Source organism: Pongo abelii, chromosome 22 (genome assembly GCF_028885655.2).
Source record: "Pongo abelii isolate AG06213 chromosome 22, NHGRI_mPonAbe1-v2.0_pri, whole genome shotgun sequence".
In the NCBI taxonomy this organism is placed as follows: domain Eukaryota; kingdom Metazoa; phylum Chordata; class Mammalia; order Primates; family Hominidae; genus Pongo; species Pongo abelii.
The window spans coordinates 40,729,769-40,749,471 of record NC_072007.2 but is presented as its reverse complement, the minus strand read 5'-3'; the positions used below and the strand labels follow the sequence as shown (position 1 = coordinate 40,749,471).

General features: G+C 35.7%; 1 protein-coding gene and 1 long non-coding RNA gene across 5 annotated transcripts in view; one reads left to right on the top strand and one right to left on the bottom strand.

Moving 5' to 3' along the window:
- LOC129052303 (uncharacterized) overlaps positions 1-19,703 on the bottom strand; it is a 108,421-nt gene that overhangs the window by 63,335 nt on the left and 25,383 nt on the right. Inside the window, exon 4 of one of the 4 annotated variants that reach the window (XR_010138882.1) lies at positions 17,390-17,719. The exons of the other annotated variants lie outside the window; for them this stretch is intronic. This is a non-coding gene — a long non-coding RNA (uncharacterized LOC129052303). Of the gene's footprint in view, positions 1-17,389; positions 17,720-19,703 lie in introns of those variants that run through there. 4 annotated transcript variants of the gene reach the window in all.
- LOC112130509 (keratin-associated protein 19-5) lies at positions 18,794-19,278 on the top strand. The gene has a single exon (XM_024239527.3). The coding sequence runs from the start codon at positions 18,845-18,847 to the stop codon at positions 19,061-19,063; it is 219 nt and encodes a 72-aa protein (XP_024095295.3). The 5' UTR covers positions 18,794-18,844; the 3' UTR covers positions 19,064-19,278.

The following is a 19,703-nucleotide window of genomic DNA, read 5'->3' as shown; positions in this document are numbered from 1 at the left end:
TATTTATAATTTAGCCTTCTCTGAAAAATTCAATTCAGATGGTTACATAGACTATGCCCATACCAGTCTCGATATTTATACTGGAGATGATTAGAAAATCAAATGGTCTTTGATTTCACTGTTATTCTTTTTTTTTTTTTTTTTTTGAGTTGGAGTCTCGCCCTGTCGCCCAGGCTGAAATGCAGTGGCGAGATCTCAGCTCACTGCAAGCTCTGCCTCCCGAGTTCATGCAATTCTCCTGCCTCAGCCTCCCGAGTAGCTGGGACTACAGGCGCCCGCTGCCACGCCCGGCTAATTTTTTGTATTTTTTAGTAGAGACGGGGTTTCACCGTGTTAGCCAGGATGGCTTCGATTTCCTGACCTCGTGATCCACCAGCCTCGGCCTCCCAAAGTGCTGGGATTACAGGCGTGAGCCACCGCGCCCGGCCCTTCACTGCTATTCTTAACTGATTCAAAGGAAGATTTCCATGTGACAAGGAATAATTTATTGTTCCTCTCATTTTTGTGTTCACTGTGAGTTAAAGTAAGGAGATTTTCCTGATAAATGTCAAGTGAAAATATCTGATACACATTAAATTCTTCATCTTTCCTGTTTGCTAAAATTTTGTTTCCAAATTCTATGTCTTCAAAATGAGCTCTGTCTTAAGCCATGCCCCCCAAAGCACAGAAACTCATAGTGGGTCATTTTATACAGATGGACTCAGTTGCTCCTTTGGGGAATAAAATAGATTTCACACTAGGTTTGGATGCTCAGAGGCTTTTTTTTCCACAGCAGTTAATTTTGAAAAACTATTGAGATGCTTTTTTCCCAGAATTTCCATTGTTCACATGACTTCCCATTCATGTTGGTTCCATATTACAGACTTGGGTATATTATTACATTACCTCTATTTCTCCTAGGCCTATACAAACAAACAAATATTGCCAAATCTCTTTTAATATATCAAGGCTACTTATTTTTCCCGTTACCTACCAACTCTGATCTCTCTTTTAAGCATTTCACAGAGGTATGAAAAGAGTTACAAAATGGAAACATTGAAGACAATAAGTTATTTCAAGGATGAATCTCACTTAAAGGATAAAAAGCCAAGTAATTCATATTCTGATTAATTACATATTGAGTAGACAATCTGCTGGGATATTAGAAGTTTCTTTACTTAATTAAAGAAGACTCGGTAAGATTGATTATGTACTTCTCCTAGGATACCTTTGAGGGCTTTCCCATTACCTGGAGTAAGAGTCTGGCAAACTTTTTCTGTAAGGGGCCAGGCAGTAAATGTTTTAGAATTTCTGGCCAAATATTCTCCAGCAAAACTATTCAATTCTATTGTTGTAGTAAGAGAGCAGTCGTAGATGATGTACAAATAAAGAGCATGCCTGTGTTTCAATAAAACTGTATTCATAATTATAGGGACTGGCAGGATTTGACTCTCGCTATAGTTTGCTGACTTCAAACCTAGATGATAAAATTAGAAAAAACTAATGGACATACAAATTTTTAAAAATGTGACCTTTTTTTGCCTCATCTTATGCTAATTTCTCACACACTCTGTATTCTATCATTATTTAACTCTATTCTACGTACTTTCGTGGCTCCACAGTATGCCACTTAACTTTTTCTCTTATTATGAAAGGTCATTTTTCCTTTTTTACCCCCAACCTGTTACATTCTTATTCATTTTTCCTGGAAGATCTAATGCATTCATAATTGGGTTCATAGGAAGTTTTCTGGGTTGACTGTCTCATATATGAGTTACTTCTTGGGTGACCAATCATCCCAGTTTACTTGGGTTGAAAATCTTTCCAGCACTTGATATAGCCAGTGCTCAAACTGGCACAGTCCCAGCAAAACCAGGATGGCTGAGCACCCTAGCTGCTCCACGTTCAGCTCTCTTAAATATTTAGATTTTTGGATTCTACCACAACTTTGACAATATTGAATTATAATTCACATACTTTATTTCCTACTGATTTTAATAATAGTAAACTCTGTAACAGAAGAACCAGGTATGATTCACCTTTTATTGTATATATATATACATATATATGTGTGTGTATATGTATGTATATGTAAATGGCATTAGAACAAAGTTGAGAGAAAGGATAGAAGGAAGAAGGAGGGGAGAATAGAGAAAGGGAGGAAGAAAATAATATATTTTAGTAAATAAACTATAAATGAAATAATAAAATATGTTTCACTTCAATAACCAAATAAAACATAGCAAAATTATTAAAGTGTTTTAAACTTGTAAATCTAAAGAAATATTTTGGAAGAAACAATTTACTTTTTTACTACTTTTTAATATGAGAAATAGAAGTATCATTGACAGAAGAATATGAAAATGTGCTATTTCTTGATTTTACCTGAACATAAATCATAAATATTAAATAAATACTAGTCTTACTGCTTGCCTACTAGAATTTGAAGCTCAAAATTCCCACCCCTAAAATACTTTTACCCAAAGATTAAAACATGATTCAGGAGATAAATGTAAAAATGCAACATGAGCTGTTTTACAAAATTTGAACAACAGAAAACTTGTTACATTAAATGCCATATCAATGAAGCACATTATATAGCACTGCAACTTTAAAGAATAATAGGCCTCAGACGTGTCTTAGAAATTGAAAAGATAGAAATAATGCACATCATTTGATCTAGAGAAAAATAAGTGATCAAGGAAATAAACTGAATTGGGAGCCACACCTCAGGTGATATAATCAGAGGGCTACCTGATGTCCTGAAGACTCACATGGAGTTTCCTGGAGAATTAAGTCATGGTTGACTTTGCAAAGTCCATCAACTTTACTCATTATGGGCATAAGAGGTTTGGTGGAAAGCAAGCTCAGTAGGAAAATTAAATTAAAAATTTAAGCTTCCTTATTTGAGTCTCTTCTAATTAAGAAAATAGTCTAGTTGAATTTCTATATTACAACAGTCTTGAATAAACTTGAAGTAAATTAGTGTGGTTTGCCACATCTGCCACTGAGGGACTAGCAAAGCAGCTGTGCAGGTGTTAGTTCACATGCAGAGGAACTTAGACAACCTTCAACCACACTCACAGACCTTGTGACACTATGGACTACTATGTAGGCCTGGGTTTAGACGAGAAAGTACTCTGGTACTTGCTGTAGTGTGGGAGCATCTGAGGCTTAGGCAGTGGCTGTGGCTCTAGCTAAGGAGGTCTTCGCTATTGTTCTGGCTTCAGGAGATGTGGATTTGACTTCTATTGAAAAATTTGTTCATGTTTCTTGACCCTAGAAACAGAAAGCTCAATTTCTAGATCCTTTAATCTAAGGAGTTTTCTAGTAAGTTCTTTTGGATTCTATAAAAGCCTACATAACCCTAATTGGAAAATTCCACAAGAATTAGGAGTGGCAACAGCTGCAGTCGCAATAGAGTGAACAGCACGATTGTGGATCCTATAGTCAAAACTCATATTTATCTCAGAACTCTTAAATTACTAATATGTAGTTATTGATTCCATCTCTGTAGTGATGTTTCATTAAAGCTTTTAATGAAATCATAAGTTCACCCCTCTCCCCACTGATGAAAAATAAACAACATTCCCAATTGGAAAATTAAATTTCCCATTTGGAGTGGGATTTTTTTTTCCCCCAGAGTTACTTCCTTGGACATCACTCTTTCAAGTGATTGAGGCAAGATATTCCAAGGAATATTTGGACTTTGCTTATTTGATAGAACTTAATTTTTTTAAAGAGTTACAGATTAAGAATGCTAAACATTTAATGTGTTTGGAATACAAGTAATAGTAATATTGACTCTTACAAATACACTTCAGGTTTCAGGTGATCCTTCTTTTCAGTGTTAAATAAGGGTAAATAGAAAAATTGTGGCACTAAAAGAATTCCAGTTTTGGTGCATTCTTAGCAGAGTTAGAGAAACTTTGTTAAAGAAAATGCTCTTCCTTAGGAAGTTAGAAGCTTAAAGAGTAGGAAAGAAGATGTAAGCTCTTGCATTTGGATGAAGGCTTACTATTCTAGGAATGTGTATTAGTCCATTCTCATGTTGTCAATAAAGACATACCCAAGACTGTGTAATTTACAAAGGAAAGAGGTTTAATGGATTCACAGTTTCACATGGCTGGGGAGACTGCAAAATCATGGCGGAAGATGAAGGAATAGCAAAAGGATGTCTTAGATGGCGGCAGGCAAGAGAGCTTGTGCAGGGGAACTTCCTTTCATAAAACCATCAGATCTCATGAGACTTATTCACTACCACGTGAACAGCATGGGAAAGGCCCACACCCATGATTCAATTACCTCCCACTTGGTCCCTGCCACAAAACATGGGAATTATGGGAGCTATAATTCAAAATAAGATTTGGGTGGAGACACAGCCAAACCATATCAGAACGTCAGAGAAAGAAAGTTTGACTTTTCCAAAGCAGAGCATTGGTGAACTTCTAGTTGAAAAGCAGAAACCCCTGTGATATGGTTTGGCTGTGTCCCCACCCAAATCTCATCTTGAAATCCCATGTGTTGTGGGAGGGACCTGGTGGGAGGTAATTGAATCATGGGGGCAGGTCTTTCCTGAGCTGTTCTTGTGATAGTGAATAAGTCTCAGGAGATCTGAATGTTTTACAAAGGGGAATTTCCCTGCACAAGCTGTCTTTTCTTATCTGCTGCCATGTGAGATGTGCCTTTTACCTTCTGCCATGATTGTGAGATCTCCCCAGCCACATGGAACTGTTAAGTCCATTAAACCTCTTTCTTTTGTAAATTGCCCAGCCTCGGGTATGTGTTTATTGGCAGCACGAAAACGAATTAATACACCCTGCCTCTCAAAGTGCCGAATACACTGTTATGGTGATGTAGAATTGTGTACAGGTGTCCCTCTTTATCTGCAGTTTTGCCTTCTTTGGTTTCAGTTACTTGACATCAACTGTAGCTAAAAATATTAAATGGGAAATTACAGAAATTAACAATTCATAAGTTTTAAATTGCCTGCCAATCTAAGTAGCATGATGAAATCTTGTGCAGTCCTGCTCCATCCAGCCCAGGACAGGAATCCTCTGTCCAGGGGATCCAGGCTGTAGATACTCCCCACCTGTTAGTTACTCAAGAGCTCTTTCAATGAAGAGACCAACTGTGGGCGTATCACAGTGCTTACATTCAAGTGACTCTTACTTTACTTCATAATATCCGCAAAGCACAAGAATCCTGATGCTGGCATATTGCTACAATTGTTCTATTTTATTATTAGTTATTGTCGTTAATCTCTCACTATGCCTAATTTATAAATTAAACTTTATCATAAGTTTGCATGTATAGGAAAAGAAACATAGGGTATATAGATTTCAGTATTATCTGTGGTTTCAGGCATCCACTGGGGATCTTGGAACATATACCCTGTGGATAAGAGGGAGGGGAATTCTCTATATAATCAAATCAAATAAATCACATTCATTTACTCAGAAAGACATATTGAACACATACTTTAGGTTGTAGGCAGTCTGTGCATAAATGAGAAATCCAATACACACTCTAGTAGATCTACTTATCTGGTGTTTAGAGATAAGTAGTAGATGCTGACATGTCTCAAATACCCACAACAAAACATGATATAATCAATGAAGAAAGGTAGAGAAGACGAATGAGTTTGAAATGGGAGTTAAATTGACACTAAGGATTTTTTTTTTCTAAAAGTAAAATTACAACATCATTTGTGCTGTGAGCACAAAATATACCAGTACATAAATTCAGAGTTATCACAGCTTGCTATTCTAGCCATCTGCTTTTTCATACATGCTTAAGATATTCCATCAGAGAAAAAAATTCAAAATAACATTTTAAAGCATGGTATCATGAGCCCCTCAAAGACATGAAAAATACAACATCTGAACTCACAATGAGCATGTTATAAATAGTAATAAAACTTAAGAGCACTAGTTGGGAAATATTAATTGTTCTGCCAAAGCAAGCCAAGGGTTCAATAGACATGAGGCCCCCTCCTTACATAAGGAGAAACAAATCACTGAGATTGTTTCATGTGTACTCTTTGGTAAAAATGTTATATAGAGAGTATCTAAGACTTGTCACACTATCACTAAAGATGTTTAAGTATCTTTCAATATCAGACTTCAACTCTAAACAACGGGCTATTCTGGCATCGATGATGGAGGGCTGGGGTCTGGCTTTGGTGACTTTGATGCACAGAGCTATTGCAATGTCTGTGGATGTGGCAGATTCTGCAGAGCAGGATATGGATATGACTCTGGGTATGGTGGTTATGGATACAATGCTGCCACCCAAATTGTTATGGAAGATACTGGGCCTCTGCTTTCTACTTGGGGTTGGGACCTAAGATTCTTGGGAAAATGATCCAATAACAAAATACAACTCTTCAAATGTTGTGTCCTATCAAATATATCCCCTGCTCATAGCAGGCAGGGAAGATGAATTACTGGCTTTACAAGCTTGTTGGCATAAGATTCAAGAGCTGTCTGTGTATATCCAGCTGTTCAATAGCAATTTGTATTTATTCTATAAATACTGGGTATTTTTCTACAACACTTATTTCTCCTTTCATTCTCAAGGGTACTAATTTGTCATCTGGATTTTCTGTGGTGTATTTTACATTGGGAAATGCCTCTATAATCATTTTCCAATAGATGTGTTTAATGTGACATTGCAATGTAGTCTTAACTTTAGTCATATATCTTAATAAGTGTCTCCCATTTTATGATATTTGAAATGAAGGCAACTGTTTTTCTTCTCGAGCATACCATTTATTCCTATTGTTAAATGAACAAAAAACAAATATCACAGATTGAGTTTGAAGGAGAGACATAACTGGTCTCTCCCAGTTGCTATTCTCCTTCTCCCGGATTTCTGGTCCCAAGAAAGCTTATCAATCTTCACTGAAGGTACTTATTTGACAGTAAATACGACTTAAATGACTTTTTGAGTTCTTAATCAAAATTTATGTTGGTGTGAACTCTAATTTATGGCAATAATATTTAGATGTTACAATTCCTGGATTGAAATAATATTCTTGATCACAACTTTATTTGGTCACTTGAACTCTGGTTACATTCATTATTCTGAATGACTGAAGGGAAATTTATATCAAGGAGCTATGTGAAGCTTCATATTATACCACAAAACCAGAGTCTACTAACCCTATCACACATTCCCTACTATTGATTCTGTTTTGACTAGCTGCCTTGTGAGTCGTTCATAGGGTGAGGATAATGTAATCTGCTCATTAGCCAGCACTTTTGGGGACTGCTTTCCTTTCCCATGGACTCTTGTTATTTTCACTGTTTTATTGCTTTAAATTAAGCATGTTAACAGAATGTATTGAAGTATGATGCTATGTACCAAAACCTTGGATTTACTCTTTTGGGAATCTAAGAGAAAGTCATAATTTCAATTCAGGCATTATCATTGTAAATGAGTGGAAAATTGCACTAATGCCTGTTAGAAACATTTTGAAATTAACCTGATGGGAAATTTTATATAAATCATGATTAATCTAAATCATAGATTACTAATTTAAAAAAACCTTTTATTTTTTCATTTTAGCACTTCTAATGGGTGAGTAGTGTTATTCAACTGTGGGTTTTTTTGTTTTGTTTTTGTGTGTGGGGGGACAGAGTCTTGTGTTGTTGCCCAGGCTGGAGTGCAGTGGTGCAATCTCAGCTCACTGCAACCTCTGCCTTGCAGGTTCAAGCAATTCTCCTGCCTCCCAAGTAGCTGAGATTACAGGCGCATGCCACCATGCCTGGTTATTTTTTATTTTTATTTTTGGTAGAGACAGGGTTTCACCATGTTGGCCTGGCTCGTCTTGAACTCCTGACCATGTGATCCACCGGCTTCGGCCTCCCAAAGCGCTGGGAATACAGGTGTGAGTCACCTGTATTGGTGGTTTTAATTCACAACCATCTTGGAAAATGTGGTTTTAATTCACATTTTCCTAATAATTCTGATAAGTAATGATGTTAGACACTTTTTATTTATTGGATATTTGCACATCTTGTTTTCAATGAGCCCAAATCATTGGGATGCTTTTCTATTGATATTTAGGTTGTAGGAGATCTTTACAGGTGATATCTGTATCTATATCTATATCAATTTATATACTCTTAGTTTTTTTATTCTACTAATCTGTGGTTTGCTGTTAATAAAATTCATTTCACAATGTTTTATTTTATAGCCAGTGCCTTCAGTGTCCTATAAAATTCTAGAAGCTTCAGCAGTTTAGCTATCATGCTCAGATCTATAATACATTTTGAGTTAATTTCTGTGTATAGTATTAAGTAGTTATTAAGGCTAATTTTTCCTTGTTCCATGTTAATATTTCATTGTTTTAGCACCATTTGATGAAGTCTTTTTTTTTGCTTTAGAGTCTTTGTAGAAAAAAGTCTATTTCCAGACTCTAATTTTTCCCGTCGATCTATTTGTGTATCCTCACATCAATACTGCACTCTCTTGATAATTCTAGTATAATCAGTCTTGATATCAGTTAATATAAGTTGTCAAACTTTGTTATTTTTTAAAGATTGCATTGTGTATTCTATGTCCTTTGGATTTCTTTATACATTTTAGAATATTTTGTAAATATACAGGCAGTTTGATCGTGATTTTGCTAAATATATAATTTGGGAATATTTAGTCTGTTGTCAATATGTAGACATGGTATACCCTCATTTTAAAAGTTCTTATGAATTTCCTCAAGCATTAATTTGTAATTATCAAGGAATATGTCTTTGTTATATTTACCCGTATTTTATGTTGTCTGACACTCTTGTTAATATTTTTGCATTTTATTTTCCAATTTTTCATTTATTATTGCATCTTGAATTTGTAGATTGAGAAAAAAACTGTGTAAAATTACTATTATTTCTTTTAAAACAGTTGGTAGAATTCACCATGTTGACCTGCAGTTTTCTTTGTTAGAAGTCTGCCTTTCTTTTTTTTTTTTTTTAATTTTTATTTTTTGAAATGGTATCTCACTTGCTCTGTCACCCAGGCTGGAGCTCAGTGGCCTGATCACGGCTCACTGAAACCTCTGCCTCCCAGGGGCATTATTTCCCATTCTTCTACCTCAGCCTCCAGCGTAGCTGGGTTTACAGATGTGTGCCACCACACTCAGCTAATTTTTGTAAGTTTTAGTAGAGACAGGTTTCACCATGTTGGTCAGGCTGGTCTCAAACTCTGGACCTCAAGTGATTCACCTGCCTTGGCCTCCCAAAGTGCTGTGATTACAGAGGTGAGCCACTATACCTGGCCTGCCTTTCTTGTTTTTACATAAATTTAATTTTTTAAAGAGATGTAGTACTTTACAATTCTTTATTTCTACTTGTGTTAGTTTTAGTTAACTTTTATTTTGAGGAATTTGTTGACTCCTTCCATGGAGTTTGAGTGTATTTTGGTGCAGAAAGCAGTAGAGAACATTTAATTCCTATCTTATTTGGCATTAGTAAAGACTTTAGAAAATCAGGCTAGTTTATATTCTGTTGTATTAGTCTTGCCTGGGGTAGGGCCAGCACTAATGTTTTGGTTGACTTGGAATTGTGCTTGTAACTAGAATTTTGGTATATCTCAATAGAATCCAAAATTGAGATAATAGAATAAAGTCAGAACATGAAATGTTTTGTGACTTTTTATATCACCCTAATTACCTCAATGCTGCATGGTGATCTCTTCCTGGGAAAACTTCAAATACATCCCAAGTTATTATACAGTATGTTCTCAAAAATGAAATGTGGATACCAGGCTGTGGAATATCAAATGCCCATTGGTATCATGTGTAAACCCTTAACAAAGAAAAATATATATTTAATCTGATATAAAAAACATGAGAGACACTTTTAACAAGATGGCTTCCATGTGGACTCAAACTGCACAGAAGTCAAGTAAAATTTGTTTGTATATTAATATTATAACTACCTGACATTTAAGTGATTACAGTTTTGAAAGAGGCATGGATTTAAGGTAAAATTAGGGCCCTGCTTATCTCAAATGATAAGGCGTAGTCATGAACATGAGAAATTACAGAAAGCATATGCAGGAAAGAAGTATCACCTTGATGACGATGTCATACAGCTGTTCGACTGGATTATAGAGATGCTCGGAAGCCTATATTAGGTGGAGATTATGTGTGTCCTGATGTAAGAATAGTCTTTGAAATTGCAAATGACATTTCTCATTATAGACACAATTTAATCAGGGAAATCATAATTGAACTAGAAATTAATTTAAAAGTTATATTGCAATGGAAGGTAACTCCATGCATGCTAAACAAAACAGACAGCCAGTAATATGTGTTTCATGTAATTTATCCTGAGTAATGAAAATGAGGTAAATCTGAATAATTTACCACATCCATAACATAGGATATAAAACCTCTGCACAGGTGTGGAGATTCATACTTAGAAAGCACACCATCAATAGCAAGCCCAGCCTTTAACTCCTAACCCCGTGAATTACTAAGGTAACTATTACAGAGGTCTGGGCTAAGGCTGTGGAGGCTTTGGTGGTCTGGGATATGGCTATGGCTGCGGATGTGGTAGCACTGTAAACCAGGGTATAGCTGTGGCAATGGAGGCTATAGATATGGCTGCAGCCACTCATCCTGTTAGGGAAGACATGGATTCTTTAGCTTCTATTAAAATTCTTCCTTATCAATCTATATCTGATTCCATGAGTGAACTTGATAAGCCTGATTTCAATCATTGGACCTACCTTTCAAAATTATGCCAAGTCTATTTGTTCAAATTAATTAGCACCTAAGACTTTCAGTACATTTATAATTGTGCAAGTTTGTCTCCATCATTTCTCCTGGATTTCTTTAATGAAGTCTCTTGAGACACAGCAAATACAGCTTTTGTTTAATTCATTTGGCTCAATTATATATGTTACTAAGTATAAATACTACTCAGCTTTCAATGTGAAAACTGAAACACTATCTGTGTGTTAAATATTTATTTCACACATTGATAGATATATGAAAAGGACAGTAACTTTAGACTGAGTTGAATGATGATTCCTTTAATATATGTAATTTTTTTTTTAGAGTGTCACTCTGTTGCCCAGGCTAGAGTGCAGTGGTGAGATCTCAGCTCATTGCAGCCTCCACCTTCAAGGTTCAAGCAATTCTCATGCCTCAGCCTTCCTAGTAGCTGGGATTACAGGCATGTGCCAACACAGTTGGCTAATTTTTGTATTTTTGCTGTAGAGATGGGGTTTCACCATGTTAGCCAGGCTGATCTTGAACTCCTGGCCTCAAGTGATCTGCCCACTTCGGCCTCCAAAAGTGCTGGGATTAAAGGTGTGAGCCACCATGCCTGGCCAAATATAAGTGATTCTTATTTCCTAGCTTTTAATTAGATAATTTTTGGATTTAAACTCAACAACAATAAAAAATTCAACTCCAACATTTTGGAACTGTATGTTTATGGTAATAAATAAAAAGGATTTACATGGTTTTAATTCTATACAATTATATTTATCAATGCAGTCCAAATACATAATAATCCATTTCTTCTTTTAAAATGTGTTGCTTATTCAGCCCTTTTGTGGTAAGAAAGGAAGAGTGATAGAACAAAATATTTCTCTAAGCTTCCAGGAAAGAAAATATATATTTCATGGCTTTCTTGATTCTGTATAATCTTCTTTGAACTATTCTCTATTGCCTGTCATTTAACTTAGAATTATCATGAAAATGGTTGTGTTATAAAGTTACTAAAAGTTTTTCAAATTAGGTGATTAAAATATATGTAGTATTAAAAATAATTGTTTTAATTAGTTTTTTTATGTCACAGTTCCTCTGTGGCATCCAATAATATGCTTTCTTTTTACAATCATCATCATCCTCATGACACTAAAGCTTTTTACAATTGCAAATGGAAAATAAATGGCTGGATATAATCAAGAAATTGGTCCCTCTGCACTTTGCAGCTTTAATTGATGACAGTCATCATTCATCCAAAAGTCTTATTGTTTTGTTTTGTTTTGGTAAAGTAGATTTTTAATCAATTACCATTCACCAGAAAGCAATTCTTTCTTTTTAAAAAAATTTTACTTTAAGTTCCAGGATATATGTGCAGAATGTGCAGGATTATAACATAGGTATACATATGCCATGGTGGTTTGTGGCACCTATCAACCTGTCATCTAGGTCTTAAGTCCCACATGCATTAGGTATTTGTCCTAATGCTATCCCTCCCCTTTCCTCCCACCCCCTGACAGGCCCCCGTGTGTGTTGCTTCCCTCCCTGTGTCCATGTGTTCTCATTGTTCAACCCCTACTTGTGAGTGAGAACAATGCGGTGTTTGGCTTTCTGCTCCTGTGTTAGTTTGCTGAGAATAATGGCTTTTGGCTTCATCCATGTCGCTGGAAAGGACATGATCTCATTATTTTTTATGGCTGCATAATATTCCATGGTGTATATGTACCACATTTTCTTCATCCAGTCTATCATTGATGGGCGTTTGGATTGGTTCCAAGTCTTTGCTATTAAATAGTGCTGCAATAAACATACATGTGCATGTGTCTTTATAGTAGAATGATTTATAATCCTTTGGGTATATACCCAGTAATGGGGTTGCTGGGTCAAATGGTATTACTGGTTCTAGATCCTTCAGGAATCACCACACTGTTCTCCACAATGGTTGAACTAATTTACACTCCCAACAGTGTAAAAGTGTTCCTATTTCTCCACACTCTCGCCAGCATCTATTAATTCCTGATTTTTTAATAATCGCCATTTTGACAGGTGTGAGGTGGTATCTCATAGTGGTTTTTATATGCATTTCTCTAATGATAAGTGATGATGAGCTTTTTTTCATATGTTTGTTGGCCACATAAATGTCTTCTTTGGAGAAGTGTCTGTTCATATACTTTGCCCACTTTTTGATGGGGTTGTTTGTTTTTTTCTTGTAAATTTGTTTAAGTTACTTGTAGATTATGGATATTAGACATTTGTCAGATGGGTAGATTGCAAAAAATTTCTCCCATTGCCTGTTCACTGTGATTCTAGTTTCTTTTGCTGTGAGGAAACTCTTTAGTTTAACTATACCCTGTTTGTCAAGTTTGGCTTTTGTTGCAATAGCTTTTGGTGTTTTAGTCATGAAGTTTTTGCCCATGCCTCTGTCCTGAATGGTATTGCCTAGGTTTCCTGCTAGGCAAATAACTTAGAAGCAAGAGCAAACCAATTCAAAAGCTACGAAAAGACAAGAAATAATTAAGATCAGAGCAGAACTGAAGGAGATAGAGACACAAAAATCCCTTGAAAAAAATCAATGAATCCAGGAGCTGGTTTTCTGAAAAAAATTAACAAATTAGATATTCCAGTAGCTAGAATAATAAAGAAGAAAAGAGAGAAGAATCAAATCGACACAATAAATAATGATAAGGGGGATATCACCACTGATCCCACATAAATAAAAACTACAATCAGAGAATACAATAAAAACCCCTACAGAAATAAACTAAAAAATCTAGGAGAAATGGATATATTCCTACACACATACACACTCTCAAAACTTAACCAGGAAGAAGTTGAATCCCTGAAAAGACCAATAACAACTTCTGAAATTGCAGCAGTAATTAGTAGTCTACCAACCAAAAAAAGCCCAGAACCAGACGGATTCACAGCCAAATTCTACCAGAGGTACAGAGAGGAGCTGGTTCCAGTCCTTCTGAAATTATTCCAAACAATAGAAAAAGAAAGACTCCTCCCTAACTCATTTTATGAGACCAGCATCATCCCGATACCAAACCTGGCAGAGACATAACCAAAAAAAAAAAAAAATTCAGGCCAATATCCCTGATGAACATCGATGCAAAAATTCTCAATAAAATACTGGAAAACTGAATCTAGCAGCACATCAAAAAGCTTATCTACCATCAAGTCGGCTTCATCCATGGGATGCAAGGCTGGTTCACCATACGCAAATCAATAAATGTAATCCGTCACATAAACAGAACCAATGACAAAAACCACATGATTATCTCAATAGATGCAGAAAAGGCCTTCAATAAAATTCAACATCCCTTCATGTTAAAAACTCTTAACAAACTACGTATTGATGGAACGTATCTCAAAATAAGAAGAGCTATTTGTGAGATACCCGTAGCCAATATCATACTGAATGGACAAAAGCTGGAAGAATTCCCTTTGAAAACCAGCACAAAACAAGGATGCCCTCTCTCACTGCTCCTATTTGACATAGTATTGGAAGTTCTGGCCAGGGCAATCAGGCAAGATAAAGAAATAAAGGCTACTTAAATAGGAATAGAGGAAGTCAAATTGTCTCTGTTTGCAGATGACATGATTCTGTATTTAGAAAACCCCATCGTCTCAGCCCAAAAACTCCTTAAGCTGATAAGCAACTTTAGCAAAGTCTCAAGATCAAAAATCATTGTGCAAAAATCACAGGCATTCCTATACACCAACAACAGACAAGCAGAGAGGCAAATCATAAATGAAATCCCATTCCCAACTGCTACAAAATCAAGAAAATAGCTAGGAATACAACTTACAAGGGACGTGAAGGACCTCTTCAAGGAAAACTACAAACCAGTACTCAAGGAAACAAGAGAGGACACAAAGAAATGGAAAAACATTCCATACTCATGATAGGAAGTATCAATATCATGAAAATAGCCATACTGCCCAAAGTAACTTATAGATTCAATGCTATTCCCATTAAGCTACCATTGACTTTCTCAGCAGAATTAGAAAAAAACTACTTTAGACTTCATATGGAACCAGAAATGAGCCTGCATAGCCAAGACAATCCTAAGCAAAAAGAACAAAGCTGGAGACATCATGCTACCTGACTTCAAACTATACTACAAGGCTACAGCAACCAAAATAGCATGGTAATGGTACCAAAACAGATATATACACAAATAGAACAAAACCCAGACCTCAGAAATAACACCACACATCTACAACCATCTGATCTTCAACAAACCTGACAAAAACAAGCAATGGGGAAAGGGTTCCCTATTTAATAAATGATGCTTGGAAAACTGGCTAGCCATTTGCAGAAACTGAAACTGGACCCCTTCCTGGTGAAATTCAATAATATAAGGACAAAAGAAATGAGAGCTGGACCAAACGTTAGATTATTACAGATTGTACCGTGCTGCCCCCTATAGTACAGGTGAGGAAATGCCGAACAGTTAAGTGATGCCTAGAGTTAAAATCTAAGCGTCAGAATCAAGACCAGAAAGCAGTTCACCTGAACCTAATGCTCTAGTCCATCATTCTGTGTCTCTTTCACTGCATACTTCCAAATCTGAATGCCATCTGGAAAGTTATTGTAATAATACTGTGGATGATTTCAATTTTAGAGCAGTGTATATGGAGACTAATTTCATCTCTTAGATTAACTATGTTTTGTTGCTGTTGTTTTTTAAATTTTTCTTGTTAACTTTTATTTTGTTATATATAACACATTTCTGAATTCCTAACTTAGCTTTACTTGAAAGCAAAAACAGAACAAATAAGCTCAATTCTCAAGATTATTTATTTTTATGAGAAATACTTGGGTTTGTTTATGCAATGTAAAGATGAAATATAAACAAACAACTCAGACAAATCTTGTTATTTCTCTCTGTAGATGCTGTACCTTCACAAGGGGAGGGCAAGGTAGATAAAGTTTGGTAATTTCATTAAAGGAATTTTGACCCTATAACTGAATTGCAGGTGAAACTGCTCTATTCTCATACAGGTAAATATCCTCCCAGCCTGAGTAAAAGTATTAAAAATTTGCAATTAAAAGAAAGATCAATATAATTATAATGAGAAAAAGCACTTGTGGCATTGCTGGTATAATTCAGTATTAACATATTTTTGTAACTTACATTTTTGTACATTATTGGTTTGTGTCTGAGTTAAACGAAATCTTTGGAATTTATAACAAAAGCTTTCTTTCTTTCTAGGTAAAAGTTACTACTTATCCCAAGTAAAAACATATTTTCTTCTTCCTTATCCATTATCATAAGGTTATTAACATATATTTCAAAGTAAACTTCCTAAAAGTGAAAAGAAGGAGAAAATATAAAACATCATTGTTCTATCAACTTTGGGTCTAATCTACTTTGAGTCTAACAATCTCTTTAAGCATAAAACCAATATCACTACAAATGAATATATGTCTTCATTTTACAATGGATGCTTTCATTTTACTATTTGTTCACTTCGAAGAAAGGACAAAATATTTGTTCTATATATTTTATATATAAAATATATAGATTTATAGTTTTTATTTTAGTATTAATCATTTACTGCTTATGATCATTAATTGGTCTTGTGGAAAATTATCACATAGTCTATTTCTTTAAAGCATTCTAATTCTTATTTGGCTATTGAGGTTTTCCATTTATATCTTGTTTGGTTTTATATCTCAGATGTATGCATTGTTTATGCATCCCAAACAAAAATTAGCTATTAAACACTCTTACATTATCAGGCTGATTTATATGGACAAACTGTGATATCCTTAATACAGTTATTTGTGATTTTATGGCTTCGAAAGGACTCACTGAGAACTCAGCTTATTGACTGTTTCAAGTTCAGATAAGAAATAAGAATGAACCAATATTTGGATATAAGAAATGTAGCAAATATTGGATTAAATCCTACTCTACAAATTGAAAGACTTATTGAGCTATTTTTCTGTCTTAAAAAGGTAGCTCACTAAGGCGTAGTCAAGGTTGTGCACAGATTGTGGTTGCTGTGGTAGTTACTGTCAATTTACTTAGAATTTCTTCAATAAAGAATTTTTAATTCCCTACTCTGTTGCTTAGAAGAACTGAAGCATTCCTTTTAGGAAATTTATGTTTGATAAAATACTTATAAATCTCACAAAAACTCACCAGCATGTTCAAAGTCATGTAAATTAAATGAATTTTTAGTTGTCGAAGCCAAGAGACAGGTGCTGCATGGAGATTAATCAAGAGTAGGCTCAATGTTGTATCTGTTCCACTAACTCAACGAAGTCAGCTGAGGAACTCTATGAAGCCCAGGGCAAATTTCTTTACATATGTTTCTCTATTCTGTGTCATTTCCGCATGGTGCCTTTATTTTGAAAACTTTGAAGACGATTTCAATTTTAGGATACCTTTTAAATTTCAGAAAGCCATAGGAGTTGGAGTACATTTTTAAAAACCCATCCCCTCAAGTATTTATCTGTTGAGTTACAGTCTAATTTTACTCAAGACATTTTAAAATGTACAAATAAGTTGTTATTGACTATAGTCACCCTATTGTGCTATCAAATAGTAGGTCTTATTCATTATTTCTAAGTATTTTTGCTGAGGTGGGGAGTTGAGGATGTTTAGTAAGTACAAAAAATAGAAAGCTTTAAAAATGATACTTTAATGAACTATTAACAGATCAGTAGTCGGTGGTTAGAAATTACCTCAGAATAAATGAGTACAGGATAGACATAGAAGAACATCAGGATCACGCCTGTAATCCCAGCACTTTGGGAGGCTGAGGCGGGCGGATCACGAGGTCAGGAGATCAAGACCATCCTGGCTAACATGGTGAAACCTCGTCTGTACTAAAAATCCAAAAAAAAAAAAAAAAAGCCAGGCATGGTGGCGGGCGCCTGTAGTCTCAGCTACTGGGGAGGTTGAGGCAGGAGAATGGCATGAGCCCGGGAGGCGGAGCTTGTAGTAAGCCGAGATGGTGCCACTGCAGTCCAGCCTGGGCGACAGAGCGAGACTCCGTCTCAAAAAACAAACAAACAAAAAATCAGGAAAGATGTTATAGTGAATACAAAGAGGAGATAGAAAAAAAAAAAGCATTGAGATAAGTGGATGGAAGACAGAGGGGGTTGGGGAAATGTATGCAATAAACTTCTACCTGGCTGTTTCTATAGACATTGAGAAAATGGGAAGAAAAATAAAAGCTGAAATGAGAAAGGAAATAGAGGTCATATATACACTATTGAAAAAGGATAAAGAAAGAAAATAATTGACTGGAGTGTGCAAAACAGAGGCAGATGCAATCTGCAATTTTACCAGGACTTTGAATAAAACCAATTATAAAGGAGAGTTTTAGGACTTGAATGGAAAACTGAAGTGCTACTCTGATAAGCCTGCGTAGGAGAAAGATTTTGTGCCTTCAGTTTCTGAAATTAATTCTTATGTATTTTGCAACCAAAAGGTTCTGAAGCTGGTGTGCAAAGTCAAAAATAGTATAAAAGTTATTGTGAATAAAATGCTAAAAATCAGCATACGCTCTATTTTTTTTAGTCCTTTGGCTATTGTACACAGCGGGGGCATTAAAATCATTTTGATTTCAAATGTTTTCCTGTATTGTGAATATAGGCACTTTCTGAAGACCTCACCTTGATAAATAAGTTTGCTTTTTAAAACTACAGATTTAACATCTGTAAATTGAAAAAACAGCTGTAAATTTAGTTGAATATGAAGTTATCAGTTTGGAAGATGATGGACAAAGGAAATTATTCATTATAAAAGGAATACCATAAAGTGTACATGATGTAATACACCTGGTAATAGGCAATTCTGTTGAGCATTTGGAATGTGCATATTTTGAACAGTAAGCCATTTCTTCTCATAAAAGCAAAGCAGTAAGTTCAATCGTGTCCTGAATAAGACATTAAGTAAGCTGAAATATTTTAATGAGAACGAGGGCCTCTCCCTACATCAGAAGACAATAGATAAATGAGTTGTGACATCAAACGTGATACAAATAACTATAGCAAAGGAGAGTATACAGATGACTCATCACATGCTCTGACCAGGGTATATAAGCCTCCTACACATGCTGGTGTTCACATTCAGGATCTTGCCTTGAGCAGCATACCAACTCACCACTCCTGACACCATGAACTACTACGGCAACTACTATGGAGGCCTGGGCTACGGCTACGGAGGCTTCGATGACCTGGGCTATGGCTATGGCTGTGGATGTGGCAGCTTCCGCAGACTGGGCTATGGCGGTTGCTACGGAGGCTACGGATATGGCTCTGGCTTCGGAGGCTATGGATACCGCAGCTGCCGCCCATCATGCTATGGAGGATATGGATTCTCTGGATTTTATTGAAATCCTTCCCTGACAACCTAACATGAGAGGACATAAGAAGATCACCCAAACCTGACTGCAATAACAAACAAACGAGGTCACCCTGGATCAAGCCAAGATCAAGAGCAGTTAGCATCTAAGAGGTTTAAGAATACCTATCATTCCATAATTCTTTGCTTTATGTCTCTGGATGTGTCTTACTTGTACCTTTATAACTGTGGGGTTTCTCTGTTCCTTTTAGAATAAATTATGCTAACTGAAAGCAAATATATGACTTTTGTTTTTTGCTGGACTCAAAATGGCAAAGTGGTTATTTGTAATTATATCCAGTGAAAAAAGAACAAACTACTATACATATAGAAGTATATTATATATAACAAAATAATTTTGTATGTACATGCACCTAGCTATATAGCTGTTTGTATGTGTGTGCATGTATATATTTACATTCAAAGGTCACAGTTGACCCTTGAATAATGTAGGGGTTAGCGGCACTGATTCCCCCATGCAGTTGAAAATCCACACATAACTTTTGACTCTCCAGAAACCTAACTACTGGTAGCCGATTGTTGACTGGAAGCCTCACTGATAACATAAACAGTTGATTAACACATACTTTGTATTTTATATGCATTATGTACTGTATTCTTACAATAAAATA